Source organism: Leucopleurus acutus (genome assembly GCF_964270905.1).
Source record: "Leucopleurus acutus genome assembly, chromosome: 11".
In the NCBI taxonomy this organism is placed as follows: domain Eukaryota; kingdom Metazoa; phylum Chordata; class Mammalia; order Artiodactyla; family Delphinidae; genus Leucopleurus; species Leucopleurus acutus.
Genome location: NC_139152.1, coordinates 93,567,185 through 93,585,234, shown reverse-complemented (window position 1 = coordinate 93,585,234; position 18,050 = coordinate 93,567,185). Strand labels below are relative to the sequence as shown.

Below are 18,050 nucleotides of genomic sequence, written 5' to 3'. Positions count from 1 at the left end.
TGCTCTGTGAGATCTGATGCCTTAGAGTGAATTTCCCTCAGAACCGGGGTGTAGGAGCCTCTGCGAAGCAAAAACCCCAACGTTGACTAGGTGGGGAGGATAATGGCAGAAACTACCCTGTGCAGGGTGGCGAGGCAAACGTGCGTTCTCTTCCGAATGAATGCATTTTCCATATAAACTCCAGCTTGTTCAGTGAGCATTCCATCTGAGAAGGTTCCCCCCGTGTGGAATGGAGAGAGGGGAGAGAAGAACTCAAGAAAATTCTGAGACTTGGACAGAGACCCAGCCTCCTGATGCTGAAGCAACAGTATTTCCTCGGGCCACCTGTTCCTGAGGGTTGGTGTGGCTCTGCACCGAGGATGACAAAGAAGCTTGGATGGGCTCTTCCACCTCCAGAGGGTATTAAAGGACAGCGACCGTCAAGTCAGGTAAATTCCATGAAGGCTCTGTTTTGAATTCAAGATACTAGGAAATGCTTATATGATTCTAAGACAAGAAATTCCAAAGGCATCAAGAGGGCAGGAATGAAGATATCGAGCCAAAATTCCTAATGCTTTAATGTGATAATAGCCCTTTAAGAAAAAACGTCCAGCCTCAGTTAGAGCAATGCTTGAACAGAGTAGATGCTCAATAAATACATGTTGAATGAATGAATGGGAGAAAGTAAGAGTACAGTTCTATAGCCACCCACTCATAAATTTCAGTCTGTCCCTTAGAGATATTTAAGTAGGTTTTAAAATTTTATCTTCAGAGGACGAATGGTTTTCTACTTGGAAAAAATGCCATACAAGAGGGAAAATTTTAATTACTCAGTAGAGTCGTAAAGCCTTGGTTAAAAGCAAATAATCTACTTCACCAAAATATATATGCTAAATATGCAATTTTTATATATCAGTCATACCTCAATAAAGCTTTAAAAAAAAGGTAAAGCTACTTCAAAGAGAGCAAAATGAATAGAAGTATCTGTGTAAAAATAATTAAATGATTAATAAAAGTATAAATATTCCAGACTTCTACTATAAACGCTTTATCTCTCTAAAAGTTAATTACGGTAAGAAAAAAAAAGAAGGAAAGAAAATTTAACTTTGGTTCAAAGACCCTGCTGAGTCATCAGGTAAAGTCAAAGGTATGCAAATTGACATCAGACCAAAAATAGTCATCATAAAAGGCCAAAGACAAAGGGGGTTTTCAGGGTAGTGAGACTATTCCGTGTGATACTCTGATGGTAGACACACGTCATTATACATTTGTCTGAACTCAGAATGTACATCACCAAGAGTGAACCCTAATGTGAACTATGGACTTTGGGTGATAATGTGTCAGTGTAAGTTTATGGATTGCAACAAGTGGACCACTCTGACGGGGGATGTTGATAGTGGAGTAGCTGTGCACGTGTAGGAACAGGGCGTATATGGGAAATCTCTGTACTTTCTGCTCAATTTTGTTGCGAAGCAAAAACTGCTCTAAAAAAACGAAAGTATTTTTTTTAAGAGGCCAAAGAAAGAATTACACTAATGCTGGAGACCACAAAGGTTGTCGCCTGGGTTTTAAATGGATAAAACTTACTGGAAAAGGAAATTTGAAGAATAAGAGATAAGGTTTCTCGTGCAGATTCAAATCTAAGAGAAAATGTTTTCTAAGGAACAACAAAGAGAGGAATTGTGGATGCAAAATATTACCCACTCCTTAGGGTGATGGAAATGTTCTAAAATTATGTTGTGGTGATCGTTGTACACCTCAGCCTCGGTAAACATGCTGTAATTTATTGAATTCTACACTGAAAGTTTTGAGACTTTCAGACCTATGTTGTTTTGTTCTCTTGAACTTAGCGAATGGAATTTCAGCCCTGATCCTTAAAGACTCTGAGGCTGGAACTGCTGGAGAAAGAAATCTCAGCCGGATCTGGAGGAAACATTTCTCCTCCCCAAGACTGGGGAAAAGCAGACGTTCTGCTGGGTTGTAAACACCCGCATGAATGGAGCCACTGACCAAGGAGACTTGTGGGATTCCTGGACTTCAGGTGCTGTCGCTGCGTCCCAGGAAAGGAATATTTAACCTCTAAAAAAAGTCTGTCATCCTGTGGGTTCTCTTATTTAAAATATGTGGCTCTGGCCATACGTTTTAAATTGACATCTCTGTTTTTGGAAATGCAAGGGACCTGTGAGCTTTCTTCTTTAAGGCAGAAAAAAAATCTGGGACACTTTCTTCTCCCTCACATAAGGTGTAAAAAATAAATAAATAAATAAATAAACCTGTGACTCTGGATCAAACAAAGGGTTTGAGAATTTAACCTCATTTAAATTAATGTACTAATGTTCTAATTTTACAGATGAGGAAACTGAGGCTCAGGTAGATTAAATCACTTTACCACATCACACCAGTTGGCGAATGGCGTTGACCCAGGGTTTGAACCCAGCCTGCCTGACCCTGGTCTTCGCTCTTACTCTTAGGCTATGCACAATATCACTTAATTGTCAAAAACAACTCCTAAGGTGTGGAAACAGGTGAAGTGATTTGCCTAAGGTCACATAGCCAGTAAGCGGCAGGGCGGGGGTCTAAACCCTTTCCTGGTTTGGAACCTAAGCCTGTGAACCTTCCACCTGTCCTGCCGCCGCCGAGCCTCCGCCCCAGCCCACCTGGCTGCCCCAGCCCTGGGCTCACCTGCGCTCTTGCCCGAAGAGGCGCTCCACCTCTGCGCGGCCAGGGCTGCGGGTGCGGCCCCCGTTGCTGCACTGGGGCCCTGGCTCCCTCTGCGCCAGCCTCCTGGGTGGGGGCAGGTCGGCCAGCACGGTGTATTCCTCCCTCTCCAAGTTGTGCCTGGTCTCACCCGGGGGTGCCGAGCCCCGGGAGCCCCCCGAGCTGCCTGGCGGAGGTGAAGGTGCCAGGAGCGCTAGGTCACTGGGCGGGTGGCGGGGTGGAGAGGAGGCTCGAGGGGCATCCCGGTGCCCTATGCACACTTGAGGGGGCAGCACTGGGGAGCCACGCAGAGAGTCGGTGGAGGGGGCCAGGCTCTCCATGCTAGTCCCAGTGGGGTCCTGGAAGAAGAGGGAGGGCTCGGGGGCCTGGCGGGGCGGGGACGAGAAGGAGGGTGCATCACGGTGCCCAATGCATACAGGGCTGGGGATGTGGAGGCGCTCGTGCAGAGAGTCTGTGGAGGGGACAAGGCTCTCGGTGCTGGCCCTGGGGAGATCCTGGAACAAGAGGGAGGGCTCTGGGGCTTGGCGCGGCGGGGAGGAGGCCCGGGGTGCGTCACGGTGCCCGATACACACAGTGGGGGGGAACTGAGGAGGCTCGTGCTGGGCGGACTGGTTCTCAGCATCTGACGTGTCTGGGAGGAAGGGAAAGGGGTCAAATTGGGTGTGGCGGGGGGGTGAGGAAGCCCGAGGGGCATCCCGGTGTCCAATGCATACGGCTGGGGGCATATAGGGGGGGTCATGGTGGGGCGATTCACTCTCAGATGCGTGGGGGTCTGGGAAGAAGGGAAAGGGGTCATGCTGCAAATAGCGAGGAGGCGAGGAGGCTCGAGGGGCATCCCGGTGCCCAATGCACACAGGGCAGGGGGGCTGGGAGGGCTCCGGAGAGGTCTGGGGTGCACCGCGGGTAGCAGGGTGCAGAGGCGAGGAGGTCCGGGAGGCACTGTGGTGGCTTGGCGGGTGGGAGGAGGAAGTGGCCCGGGATGGTGAGTTGTGCTGGGTGGGGCTGGAGGAGCGCTGGGATGAGTCACGCTGAGCTGGTCTGATGGGAGATGAGGTCTGAGACCTGTCGCTTTGGGTTGGCCGGAGGGCAATGGATGCCCAGGGAACCTCACTTTGCTTGGAGCGAGATGGGGAAGAGGTTCGGGGGCCATCACCCTGGGTTGGCCGGAGGGGAAAGGAAGCCCATGGAATGTCTTTGTTAGTACGATGGGGAGAGGAATTCCTGGGATTGTTCCGCTGAGAGGAACGACGGGGAGAGGAAGGTCCGGGATTGTCCCGTTGGGTGCAGCCCTGAGAGGAGGAGCTTCCTGGGTTTTCCCGCCGTGAGGAAGAGGATTTGGGATTGTCCCGTTGGGCACAAGAGGTTTTGGGGTTGTCCCTTTGGGTAGAAGAGGTTCTGGGAGTGTTCTGTTGAATACAAGAAGGTCTGGGGTTGTCCCTCTGGGGAGTACAAGTAGGGGCAGGAGCTTGAGGGCTGTCCTGTTGGGTAGAAGAGGCTCTGGAGTTGTCTTGTTGGGTGGCTCTGGGGGGAAAGGAAACTTGAGGATTATTTCGTTGGGTGGACGAGGTTCTGGGGTTGTCCCGTTGGGCGACTCTTGAGGGAGAGGATGCTCTGGGGGTGTTCTGTTGCGTGGAAGAGGCCCTAGGGGTATCCTGTTGGGTGGACGAGGTTCTGGGGTTATCCCGTTGGGCAACTCTTGAGGGAGAGGATGCTCTGGGGGTGTTCCGCTGTGTGGAAGAGGTCTTGGGGGTGTCCTGTTGGGTGGACGAGGTTCTGGGGTTATCCCGTTGGGCAACTCTTGAGGGAGAGGATGCTCTGGGGGTGTTCCGCTGTGTGGAAGAGGTCTTGGGGGTGTCCTGTTGGGTGGACGAGGTTCTGGGGTTGTCCCGTTGGGCGACTCTTGAGGGAGAGGATGCTCTGGGGGTGTTCTGTTGCGTGGAAGAGGCCCTAGGGGTATCCTGTTGGGTGGACGAGGTTCTGGGGTTATCCCGTTGGGCGACTCTTGAGGGAGAGGATGCTCTGGGGGTGTTCCGCTGTGTGGAAGAGGTCCTGGGGGTGTCCTGCTGGGTGGATGAGGTTCTGGGGTTGTCCCGTTGGGCAAGTCGTGGGGGAGAGGAGGCTCGGGAGGTATCGAGTTGTGTGGAAGCAGAGCGATGGAGAGAGGAAGCCTGGGGGGTGGTACTTCGAGCACCACTCTGTGGTGTCGCGGGAGAGACCGGGGTCAGCGCCGACCGGTGCCGCTCCAAGAAGTACGCGCTTTCTCCCCGGAGCTTCGCCCAGTGCTGTCCGGCGCTTCGGTTCCCACCACCAGAGCCTAGAGAGAGAAGAGGTAGGTTCAAGGTAAAGGCAGAGGTCTAGGCAGCTCCCACAGCCTACCTTTCTTTGTCCCCTGGGACAGATGATTGGGGCACACCCCACACTGTCTCCTTAGAGGACCCACTTTCCCTATCACACAACTCCACCCCTCTGAGCAACAGATTGGAGGAGGGCTTAGATGCCACTCTCAAGCTGATGTCAGGAATTTGAAATTGAAAACCAGGATGACTCGGTCAAAGTGGGGTGGGCTCTAGAGCCGAAGGTCACATAGTCTGGGGGTTCATGAACAAGTTAGAAAAGAGGCAAACTCGTAAAGAGCAGTTTTGAAAATAGTCTGTGAGGGACTTCCCTGGCCATCCAGTGGTTAAGACTTTGCCTTCCAATGCAGGGGGTGCGGGTTCAATCCCTGGTCAAGGAGTTAAGATCCCACATGACTTGCGACCAAAAAATCAAAACATAAAACAGAAGCAATGTTATAACAAATTCAATAAAGACTTTAAAAATAGTCCACATTGGGCTTCCCTGGTGGCGCAGTGGTTGGGAGTCCGCCTGCCGATGCAGGGGACACGGGTTCGTACCCTGGTCCGGGAAGATCCCACATGCGGCGGAGCGGCTGTGCCCGTGAGCCATGGCTGCTGAGCCTGTGCGTCCGGAGCCTGTGCTCCGCAACGGGAGAGGCCACAACAGTGAGAGACCAGCGTACCGCAAAAAAAAAAAAAAAAAAAAAAGTCCACATCAAAAAACCTTTAAAGAAAAGAAAAAGAAAGAAAGAAGCATAAAATAGCCTGTGTGACCCCGAGAGGGAGAGCTGGATCGAATAGCAGCTACCAACAAATTTTCATTTCTGTTCTACTTCCTGCAACTGGATTCCGAGAAACTCCCCCCTCTCTTCCAGTGAGACTTGTGTGATCGCTCTAAAAATTTCCTTTTGTGAACCAGCAGCACTGGCCTCACCGGGGGTTTGCTAAGAAATGCAGAATCTCAGGTGCACCCTGGGTGCACTGCATCAGAATCACATTTTAATAAGATTCCCAGGTGATTTGCATGCACGTTACAGTTTAAGAAGCCCTGATCTAAGGGATTCATGTAACTTCGCTAATCAGTGACCCCCTCACAACTCCCATCCCCATGAAGGGGCCGCCATGATCATGGTGTCACCCTACACCCCCCTCAGTCCCTTGGTCACCAAGCATGTGGTGGCCACCAGCTGTGTGCGTGTCCCTGGGCTGGTACTTCAGGAGAGAAGTAACGGGTATTGTGGCCGTGTCTTGAAGGAGCCACGACTGCATTCATTAAAGTCCGCACTTAAGAGTCCCTCTTCTCTGGGGAGTTGCCTGATGGCCTAGTGGTTGGGATTCTGCACTTTCACTGCCTTGGCCCAGGGCTCAGTCCCTAGTGGGGGAACTGAGATCCCACAAGCCACGCAACGCGGCCAAAAAAAAAAAAAAAATGGAAACCCTCTTCTCACACTTTGAAACCTCTGCCTCCTCCAAATTCTCTGAGCTGGTGTCACTGAAGTCTTGAGTTTCCAGCACCCATCGAGGAACTGGAACCACGCACAGAGCAGCACTTAAAATTTGCGCTGTTGGGAATTCCCTGGCGGTCCAGGGGTTGGGACTCGGCGCTTTCACTGCCGAGACCGGGATCTAGGATCCCAGAAGCCGGCGATTCGGCTAAAAAAAAAATTTGCCTTGTGGTTGCGTGATGGTCTGATGCCCCACGACGTTCCAAATCTGCACGCTCCTCTCATCCACCTCTTCCCACCTCCCCGCTCTCAGATACCCTCCTTTCTCACCTGGATGGTTGCAATAGCCCCCCAACAATGTGCACTCTGGGCCCAAGGTCATCACCCATCCAGGGAGATCCTTTCCAAAAGCAAATCTAGCTAGATCACCCCTGCTTACAAGGAGAGACGAAAAGCTGTCACAGATGGGAGAAAACTGAAAGACATGGTAACTAAACACAATGTGGGATCCTGGATTGGATCCTGCAACATAAAAGGGACATGTGTGGAAAAACGGTGAATCCAAAGAAAGTCTGTAGTTTAGTCAGTAGCATTGTTACCAGTGTTAATTTCTTAATTTTGATAATAGGGCTATGGTTATGTAAGATGTCAACACTGGGAAAACCCGGGTAAGCAGTATAATGGAAACTCTCTGTACTATCCTTGCAACTCTTCTAAAAGATTAAAAAAAATGCAGGGCTTCCCTAGTGGCACAGTGGTTGAGAGTCCGCCTGCCGATGCAGGGGACGCGGGTTCGTGTCCCGGTCCGGGAAGATCCCACGTCCGTGGAGCGGCTGGGCCCGTGAGCCATGGCCGCTGAGCCTGCGCGTCCGGAGCCCGTGCTCCGCGTCAGGAGAGGCCACAGCAGTGAGAGGCCCGCGTACCACAAAAAAAAAAAAAAAAAAAAAAAAGCAAAAATTTCAGGGGCTCCCATCTGCACTTGGAATAAAATCCAGGCATTTCCCATGTCTGGCAAGGCTCTGCCTGCCCCCACCAGCCTCCCAGCTCCCTGTGGGTAGGGGCCTCGCCTTCTTGTTTACTACTGTGTCTACTGGGCTTAGGAAAGTGTCTAGCACACCATAAGTGAGCAATAATATTGTGCCACCACCTTCCAGCTCTGAGTTGCACCTCGTCCTGGAGTCTTCCCACCCTTTGAGCATGCGCACTGGCTGAGATGGCGTTTACCACCACTCCCAGTGGCTCACAGCTGGGTCAGCACCCCCAGCCCCGGTTTCTTCCCTTTCCCACCCATCACAAGCATCCTTTGGAGCCTGGCCCACCCAGGATCTGACTTCATTCCTGCAGCCCCCTTAGTGAGTACACAGGGCAGGCTATGCAGAGGTTCTAGGGCATCTGTGTTTTGTCCCTCAGCTAGCCGGGCTCGGCACAGCCTGCCCCATGGAGTGTGTCTGCAAACTGAGAGGTGCCCCGAGAGGGATGTCAAGGCATTCCCAGCATCTTGGACTTGGCTAATTCCCCCCAGGCCGTGGCCTCCTGCTGCAATTTGGGAACCTGCCGCCAGGCAGACAGTGGTGACTGCCTTTGATCAAGCAGGTCACATAGTGAGGGTCCCCCCACCCCACGGCCCCTGTGTTTAAGAGCAAGAAAGCAGGGATTTAGTACAAAACCCCACCAGCTCTCAGGCCATTCGCACTGGGGAGGCGCTTCTTCCCATACACACTCTCCCCAGGGCCTGATGGGGCAGGGCAGTGGAGGCTGGGGTGCTGACAAGATCTGATGAATGTTTTTAAAGGATGGCTCAGCTGCTGGGGGCAGAATGGACTAAAGGGGCCTGGCAGAAACAGGAGATCTGAAGGCGCTGTGGCAATATCCCCTGGTTTGGTCGGGGAGCAGTGGTAAAGATGGCAAAAAGGAGACATATTTGGGGTGTGTTTTGGAGGTGCTGACCAGAATTGCTGCTGATTGGATGGAAAAGGTGAGGAAAGAGGAATCGGGATAACACGAGATTTGGGACCTGAGCCTCCGGATGGGTGGTGACATAGAACAGATTGGAGGAGGAACAGGCTGGGAGGGAGGGTCAGGTTACTGGTGGCCCCCAACACCGGCCTCCTCTGCACCCCCTTCTCCTACACTGCACATGCTCCTATCACCCCATCTTTCTTCTCTCCTCGAACCTGCCACCTCTGCCCACTCCTTAAGGCTCTGCAATGGCTCTTCCTTCTGTTTCTGAACTTAGATCTCAGCTACAGTGTTGCCTCCCCAGAGAGGCCCTCCCTGTCCACAGGCCACTTGCTCTCACAGCCTCCTGTCTAATTGTCCAAAAATCAGTTCCCACTCTCTTGGACTTGGAAAAGATGCCATGTCCTCCCCCGTGCAACACATGGGGGCACCTGGCCAGTCTGCCCCATGCTGGGATGCTGAGTGGCCACTTGGTTAAGGTGCTGTCTGCCAGATCTTCCCATCCTAAGGGTGCCTTTTCCCTCTGTAATCGATATGTAATCTGAGGGGCGATACTCTGAGACCGTGTGAATATACTGTTCCCTGACAACCCTTCACCCAGGAATTTAGCATCAGCCGGTGATTCATGCCTAAACCAGTTATCACTACAGTGGCTGCAATGGTCTCTTAAACTGCAAAAGTCTCCTCTGCCTCGTCCTGCTTCAATTCATCCTTCACACCTTGCCCTAGTGAAATTCTTAAGGCACAGGACCAATTACATCGCTCCCCTTCGCAAAAACCTCCTGTGGCTCCCTGCTACTTACAAAAGAAAGTCCAGACTCCTTGGCTAGACTCTAGAGGCCCCGCATGGTCTGGCCCAGCTATATACCACCATCTCTGCTAAAGCTGTGCATACCAGGATACTCCCTTTTCACACCTCCATGCCTTTACCCAGCTGTTTCCTCAGCTACAGTGCCAAGTCCAAAAGGTGTTCCTCTGAGTCCTTCCTTGGCTGGAATGAAGCTCTTTCTCCCCGGACCCCAGACCTACCCCGACCCTCACCCCCAGCCCTTCTCACAACCCCGCACAGCTGTTTCTGCCCTTCCTCTGTCCTGAGCTGCTGTCTGTCATCTCCCATCTGTTTGCTTTACTAGATGATGTGCTTTTCGGGGCAGGGACCATGTCTGGCTCTTCCTGAATGCCCAAGGTATCTAGCATCAGTCACATGGTCATGATGGTCTAGCATCATTACACATGGTTAGTGCTCATGTGTTTGATGATTGAATGCTACAGGAGCCGTAGGAAGCCAAGACTGCCTTCTGGGGTTAGGACATGGATGCCCCGCCCCACATCTCTGAATCCTGATGATGCTGAAGACACAGACCAGGAGGCAACACAGTGCAGTAGTGATGGAGGGCCCAAACTTTGGGGGTCCAGCATCCTGGGTTCACATACCAGCGAGACGCTGACCAGTGTCATGGGCATCTGTGGGCTTGGCCTGACCAGCAGCCTTCTGCCCTTCTCTGGAAACAACACCTCCTTGATTTCCTTTGGGCCATCTCCTCTCTTCCACTCTCAGACCATGAAGTTTGAACAGGGGGTTGATCCCATCCCTGATCTCCAGGTTGGGCACATGACCCATGCTGGGTCCCAGGGAGAACCCTTCCTGGGACTTTAGCTATATCTATAGGGAAGATCGTGCCCGCTTACTGTGGGAGTTGAAAATTAGGTAGGATACAGCCTGATACCGCTGCTACTCATCCTGCCACCATCAGGGGAGGATCTGAGAATGAAGAGAGAAGAGCAGACACCAGATTTCTGATGCCATTTGCATACCTGGATCCAGCCATGCCCGAAGGCATTTCTCTAGACTTTTACTCAGCCAGTTTCCATCACTTGCAACCTGAAGATCCTGACCCACCAGTTGCAAGATGATGTATTTAAAGCAGATTGCATGGCACATTGCCTGCTCCATAATTATATGGGGACCGTTACTGTTATTAAGACTCAAGCTGTCAAAGTAAGATGTACCCAGGGGCCCACGCGGCCAGAGAAATGGTTATCTGGTTCCCAGGCCCCTGGCCATCACCACACCTGTGGTCACAGGGACCAACCTGGCCTGGCAGAAGGTACTCACCCTCCTTTCTCTGGCCTGCAGTGTCTCCTCCTACAGGGGACCGGGTGAGGAGAGGAGGAGCCCTTCGGGCACTGTCAGCCCTTGGCCCCTCCTGTGGCTTCCGTGGGATCATCACGGTGAACTTGTCCCCACTGGGGGCCTCCTCTTGCCTCTCAACAGTGTCCCAGTCCTGCCAGGGAAGGGGAGGAGAAAGCCTGTTTGGAGAGCAAGGAGAGGGAGCCCAGGGCCTGCACTCCCAGCATGAGATGGATAGATGGAAGGAAAGGGAATTGACATTGCAAGAGCACCTGCTATATGCTCAGGACTGTGCTGGGCTCTTGGAAGGTGTGAACTCAGTGAAGGTTCAATCAACCCTGTGCAGTAGGTATGTCCCTTGGTGCTAAGAACTTGCCCAAAGTCACACAGCTGGGAAATGGTTTATATGGGAGGGGATTTGAATCCAGGGTAGTCAGACTCCGTGTGGTAGGAGGCCTTCGAATAGCGGTCCCTGCCCCAGAGACACCCCCAGGATCCAGAGAGAAGTAGGTGAGTTCAAAGTCTAGCCCCAGGGGCTTTCCTGGTGGCGCGGTGGTTAAGAATCCTCCTGCCAATGCAAGGGACACGGGTTCGAGCCCTGGTCCGGGAAGATCCCACATGCCACGGAGCAACTAAGCCCGTGCACCACAACTACTGAGCCCGCATGCCACAACTACTGAAGCCCACGCGCCTAGAGCCCGTGCTCCGCAACAAGAGAAGCCACAGCAATGAGAAGCCCACACACAACATTGAAGAGTAGCCCCCGTTCAACAAAACTAGAGAAAGCCCGCGCGCAGCAACAAAGACCCAATGCAGCCAAAAATAAATAAATTTATAATAGCAAAAAAAACCCTAAAGTTAGCCCCACCACTTCCCAGATGTGTGGCCTCAAGTAAGTCACTTCCCTTCTTTGAGCCTCAGATTTCTTGCCCCAAAACAGGGACATAAAACTCTCCACCTCAGAGTCGGGTGGTGAGCCTTCCTGAGACAATGCCTGCAGGGCTGGGTCGTTTTATTCTGAATCTTATCACTTTCCCCTGGGGTCTCCTGGATAGCCGGCCTCTTCTGTCCCGGGACAACACTTTGAGGGTCGCATGTCCCAAGAAGTTCCCCTGAGTCTCCTCTTCTCCTGGCTAAATAGCCCCCCGCCCTTGCCAGGCCCTACAGCCGGCTCCCTTTCCTCTGACCCTCGGAGATCCATGCCAGGGCTGGCCATGGGGCTTAGCAGTGTGTGACCAGGGCAGGGCCTAGGTCCAGTCCCACTCCTGATCTGGATACCACACCCAACATCCCGGCCCTCCGTGAACTGAGGGTTTTTGGCAGCTGGAGCCCGTTGGTGATGCACGAGCTCCCTGTCAACGGAAACACCTGCCTCCATCTTTTCATAGCCAGACCCTCAGACCCCTGGGCTGGCCCTGCAGAGCCCCCGGTCCCTCCCAGGTGCATGGTCTGGGGCAGCCCAACATGCTGGCTAAGGCTCCAGAGGACCTCGGCTCCGTTCCCTGTTGTGAGAGGCTCAGCCCCGTCTGGGGGTTTGCGTGGGACCCCAGGGCTGGCCCAGGGGCAGACACCTGCTCTTGCCCAGGCCTCCCGCCCCCCTCTCACCACGGAAGACGAGTCGCTGGTATCATCAGGGGCTTCGCAGTCAGGGCTGGAGCTGGTGCCAGAGTCAGGGCTCTCGTTGAAGTTGCCGCACAGGGAGGAGGCCAGGCCCTCCAGGTAGGGTGCTGCCTCGGGTTCCTGGCTCCTGGGGGTGGCTGTGAGGCCCTCTGCAGGGAGCCCTGTTGATGGGCCCCTGGGAGAGGAGACAGACCCATGACTTTTTCCCTCAAAGTGATGGGAATTAAGGAGTAACACCCCACCACCACCCAGGTGCACACACACCTCACTTTTGAGTGGAGGAGGGAGCTAACACCGAGGGCTGCCTGTGTTCTGCCCTTCACGTGGGCTGCCTCGTTTAGCTCCAACAGCCTCCCTTCGAAGTGAGTGTAAAGATTCCCATTTTACAGATGAAGAAACTGAGGCTCAGAGAGGTCAAGGGACTGGCCAAGGTCACAGAGCTAGGAAAAGGCAGAGATGCACTGTGAACCAGGGCTGTGGCCTCAGCCCCTACCATGTTACTGGAGCAGGAGAGAGGACCCCAAGCTCTGTAAGACTAAGACAGAATCATGCTGGGCTAATAGGGGGCTTTGAGAGGGAGCAGGGCTCCAGGGGCAGTGACAGGGCCACCAGTCTGGATGCCAAGGGAGGGAGCTGTAGAGAAAGCCCTGCTTTAAAGAAGCCAGTAGGTTAGAGCTGGCAGTATCCCCCAAAAATGACCCACAATGGACACCAAGGGGGGAAAGTGGTGGGGAGGTGTGATGAACTGGGAGGTTGGGATTGACGTATATACACTAATATGTATAAAATGGATAACTAATAAGAACCTGCTGTATAAAAAATAAATAAAATTCTAAAATTAAAAAAAAAAGTGACCCACAAATTGGCCAATGAGACAGTAATGAGTGATGACCCTTAAAAGAGGTCTGTGGTCAAATAAGTTTGAGACATATTACACTCTTCTCCTACCTTCCCCACCCAAAAGCACAGTGCATGCTAGCAAACTAAAAGCTCTGACAAGTCCTGCAAAAACAATATTCCAATTTGTTTATACCAGACTTTCTGAAACATATTTGACGGCAGAGCCGTTTTTTGTTTTTTGTAAAATAATGCCTACCTATGAGGAACACATGTTCGCAAAACAATGCTGATTTGATTCAATCCCTCTTCTTTTTTAAACAGGGAAACTGAGATATAAAAAGAGGGAATAACTTGCCCAAGGTCCCACAGCCCATCAGGAAAGGAGCTGAAGCTGGAACCCAGGTCTCTAGACCCTCAGCCATGTCCTCCCAAGGCACCATGGCCCCAAAGAGGGACTTCGGTCCAACTCAGGCCCCGGGGTGGAGGGAATTCCAGAGCCTAGGGGCAGTGCATGGTCAGGTAGGTGGGTGATAAAAAGCGCCCCTGGGAGCTGAGACTGTTTAATCTTTTAAAACAGTGCAAAGGGAACCAGGAAATGTGAGTGGGCTGTGGGCCATGCCCACTGCAGGGTGGGTGCACGCGCTCCATCCCCTGAGCTAGGGCCCATGGAACATGCCCACTGCTGCCTGTACCCAGGCCGAGTGGACTGACCATGTGACCCACGACAGCAGCCATCACAGACGGAGGCTGCCAGCATGAAGGGGTGTGGGGTGGGATGGGTGAGGGCATCCAACCCCGGGAACCCCTCCTCAGGCCCCAGGGTTCTACCCACCTTTCAGGCCCTGGCCCAAGGCCCGAACCCACCACAGACTGGCAGTTGGAGGTCGAGGCACCGAGCGGGTCCTCAGGGGCGGCTGGGCGGCGCGGCAGGTCGCAGTAGGGCGCCTCAGCACTTGGAGGGCTCCCGGGCTCCTGAGACAGAGTCGGAGAGGAGGCAGCTCGTTGCCCACGTGGGGGCTCCCCTCCCCCTGTGCAGCCCCTCCCCCCACCAGGCGGTGTGGAAGAGTCTCCAGACAGCACCTCCTGGGATCTCCACTTCTCAGGGAGAGCTGTCCATCAGACTGGAAGTGCTCCTTGGGACCCAAGCTGGGGGCTGGCAGAGGTACAGGTTATGTGCATGCGCACATGTCTACAGGTATGTGTTCGTATAAATTCCTGCGTGTGCGCAAGTATGCGCATGTGCACGCGTGTGTATGCATGTCTGGTGGGTACACTGATGTGTCTGTTTGCGTAAGTGCATGGACGTTTATTTATATGTGTTTATAAACACGCGCATTAGCATACCCACCTGACCTGTGTACACGAGCAAGCACGTGTGTGTCGGCATATAGGTCTGAGTCTGTGCCTGAGGATGTGAAGGGCACTAAAGGATCCAAACGGGTCTTCTGTTGCCAGAACTCAAGGATGAGGAGGGAGAGGGAGGATTAAGCTAGTCCGGAGGATGAAGGAAAATGTCTGAGGCAGGAAGAGGTAGTCTGAGGGAGGAGGAGATGGGAAGGAAGACCTTGGAGAAAAGGAGAGATGTGCGCTCCTAAAGGAGGGCCAGGGGCCTCCAGGGCTGGAAGGTCAAGGCTCCAGGGGTTGGGGTCAGGGCCCCCGAGCTGGCTGAGGGTTTCTCTCTCCCTCCTGCCCTGAGCAGGGCCACACCTGCGAAGGCTGGTGCTGGGCTCACCCGGGGGAACGGCTGCTCGCCTCCGGGAAGGCCCCCCCATTCCTCCCCACCTCCCAGGGTGGCAGGGCCCTCCCCCCGGTGAGGGGGACAGCGGCCACGGCACCCTGCACCCCGCCTCCTCTCGGATTACCTGGGCGGCGGGCTCCGGCAGTGGCGGCTGGCGGCTGTCAGCACCCTCGTACCCGGGGGGCTCCAACTCAGGCCCCCACGCTGCTGCCCTCCCAGGCCCCGACTCTGGGCCGAGGTGGCGGCAGCCGAGGCAGTGGAAACCTTAGAGGGGCCGGCTGCGGGAGCAGGGGCCCCTCATTACTGTTTCATAAGCCGGGGCCCAGCCAAGAACAATGCAGGACATGAAACCGCAGGAACCCGATCCTCGCGGCTCACCTGAGAGCGGGGCCGGGCGGGGGCCTGGGCCCGGGCTCCCTGGGGACCTTGGAGCCCAGAACCGGGGCAGAGGCCACAGCCTGGCCGCAGCCCTGAGGTGGGCACAGAGTCTCCGGGTTCCAAGAAGGCCGCCACTCTGGGACCTGGGCAGTGCCAAGGAGTGGGGCTGGGGTGTCTGCCGTGCCATCCAAGCCAGAGAGGGAAGGCCCTTCTGGATTCAGTTTCGCCCCCTGCCCGGGAGCCAGATTCTGATCAGCGCTCCATAGCGGGAGGTGTCAGATCTGCAGCCCGGCCTGGCGCCTTGGCTACCCTGGGGACCTTGCCGCGTGAATAAGGAGGGAGCGGCACTCTGGGCATCATTGAGGGGTCCCAGCCCAGCTGGGCCCGGCAGGAGCCCCAGCCTGTCGTGGTACCTCCTCCCTGCCTTCACCTCCAGCCGCTGTCACTACCCACCATCCACACGAGTAGGCCTAGCAACTAATCCCCAGCTCTGATTTCCTGTCTGGCGGGTCAGCACAGGCTCTGGCCTCAGACAGTCATCAGGCCCAATCCTGGCGCCTCCATTTCCCAGCTGGGTAACCTCAGCCCAGTGACTTCCCTCTCTGAGCCTGGTTTCCTCATCTACAAAATGGAGGTGATTAATGGACCCACTCCCTAGGGGTGTTATGAGAATTAAATGAGTTAATATGAGTAAAAGGGCTTAGAACACCGCCAGGTCTGTACATCTTAAATATAATAAATAATGTAAAAACATTCAATAGAATTTTATTAGTGTTAAGTCAATAAAATGTTAAAGACACTTAAGAATAGATGCATTGAAAAGGAATGTGTGGGGCCTGGCATACAGCAAGACCCTCCCCTCTCCATCCAGAACCTGGCCATGACCTGGTCTAGGCTGTGTGATTTCCAGGGATAAGCCCTCCTCACACCTCCCAGCCTGGGAGACTCAGCTGAGAGCAGAGCAGAGATGCATCCAGAGCCCAGGATCATGGGGAACTGGAGCAAGCTTCTGGGAAAGGTTTGCTCTGTGACCTGGGGCCCTTTCTGCATTTTCTTTTTCTTTCTTTTTTTTTCAAATAAATTTATTTATTTTTGGCTGCATTGGGTCTTCGTTGCTGCGCGCGGGCTTTCTCTAGTTTCGGTGAGCAGGGGCTACTCTTCAATGCGGTGCGCAGGCTTCTCATTGCAGTGGCTTCTCTTGTGGAGCGCGGGCTCTAGGCGCGCAGGCTTCAGTAGTTGTGGCACATGGGCTCAGTAGTTGTGGCTCACGGGCTTAGTTGCTCCACGGCATGTGGGATCTTCCCGGACCAGGGCTCGAACCCATGTCCCCTGCATTGGCAGGCAGATTCTTAACCACTGCGCCACCAGGGAAGTCCCTGCATTTTCTAACATAGGTGAAGATGTCAGAACTGGCTCTAGCCCCAGGTGATACCTTTATCAGGCCCCTCAGGGATGAGTGTGTGCTGGAGTGGAATTAAGGATCTGGCTGGGGGGATGCTTTTTTAACACACAGATTTTGGGACTCTACGTGTTTGAAACTGTTCATCCATGAGCAGGACTTTCATCAGCGCCAGATCCTGATGACTTGAAAGCCTCTATCTCTTGCAGAGGTCTGGCTCCTGAGCTCTTCATATTAAGTAAACTCCTCTCATCTCCAGTGTGTCCCCCAGGCACCTCCCACTCACCACCCCAAACAACTCCAAACGGGCCTCCCATTCCAAGAACTCTGCCTCAGAAAATAACACAGCAGTCAGCCATGTTCCAGCCTCTCCACGTTACTCATTTACCAAATCCTTTAGATTCTCCTATTCAGTTAGTTCTGAAATGTGTCCATTTGTCTCCATCTCAAAATCTCCAGCATCAGGGACTTCCCTGGTACTCCAGTGGTTAAGACTCCATGCTCCCAATGCAGGGGGCCTGGGTTCAATCCCTGACTGGGGAACTAAAATCCCACATACCGCAGCTAAGCCCGCGTGCCACAACTAGAGAAGCCCGCGTGCCGCAATGAAGACCCAGTGCAGCCAAAATAAAATTAGTTAATTAAAAAAAAGTCTCTGTCACCTCTGATATGAGTAATTGCACTTTTTCCTCATTGGTCGCCTTGTTTACTCTCACTCCCTGCTGTCCATTCTCTGTCCTGCAGTCAGAGTGACTTCTGAAAATGCAAATCTGATCACATCACTCCCCTGTTTAAAATCTTTAGTGGCTGCCCATGCGTCTCAGGAAAAAGTCCAAGGTTCTCAGCATGTCCACAAGTCCCCACAGGTGGTGAGACCCAGCCCCCACCCCATTCTCCATCCTTGGCTTCTCTCCACCCTCCAGTGTGCCTCCTCCTTGCTGCCTCAGGGGCTTTGCACTTATTGTTCCCTTCCACTCCTCTTAGCCCAGCTTCACTGGCGATGCCCTCACAGCCCTTACCAAGCAGTTAAAGTATCATTTCCTTCGAGAAACATTCCCCGAATGCCCTATCATTTACCCTCATGCCACTTGCTGCTCCTTTCCAACATTTATCACAACCATGATTAAAAAATTATTTGCATGATTACTTTCTTCGTCTCCATTTCTCTTGCTAGACTACAAGCCCATGAACCAGGAACTGTGTCTGTTCTATTTGTCACTGTTTCCCCAATATCTAGCAAAATGCCTGACACATTTTAAGCACCGATTCAATATATGTGAACACATGAGCTGGCCCAGGGTCTCAACTGGGAAGTGGTGGGACTGAGACTAGAACTCAGACCTGTCTGAATCCAAGCTTCTCCTCCTGTTCCAGGCTTGCCATCTCCCCACCCATCGGGAGAAGGTCATTTGCATGGGAGATGGACTCAAAGGGATTTCAGGCAACTGCTCCCTGAACTTGGGGGTGAGGGTAGGGGAGATGTTTTTGGAGGTATCAGGACAAGTAG

At 53.4% G+C, this 18,050-nt stretch overlaps 1 protein-coding gene across 1 annotated transcript in view; it reads right to left on the bottom strand.

Moving 5' to 3' along the window:
• The window catches only part of TRIOBP (TRIO and F-actin binding protein), a gene marked incomplete at its 5' end in the record, with an annotated part of 56,511 nt that overhangs the window by 37,335 nt on the left and 1,126 nt on the right, over positions 1-18,050 (bottom strand). Inside the window, 4 exons of the mRNA XM_082849452.1 lie at positions 2,662-5,011; positions 10,554-10,722; positions 12,174-12,363; positions 13,861-14,000. Of these exons, the coding sequence (XP_082705578.1) occupies positions 2,662-5,011; positions 10,554-10,722; positions 12,174-12,363; positions 13,861-14,000 (2,849 nt within the window). The remainder of the gene's footprint in view (positions 1-2,661; positions 5,012-10,553; positions 10,723-12,173; positions 12,364-13,860; positions 14,001-18,050) is intronic.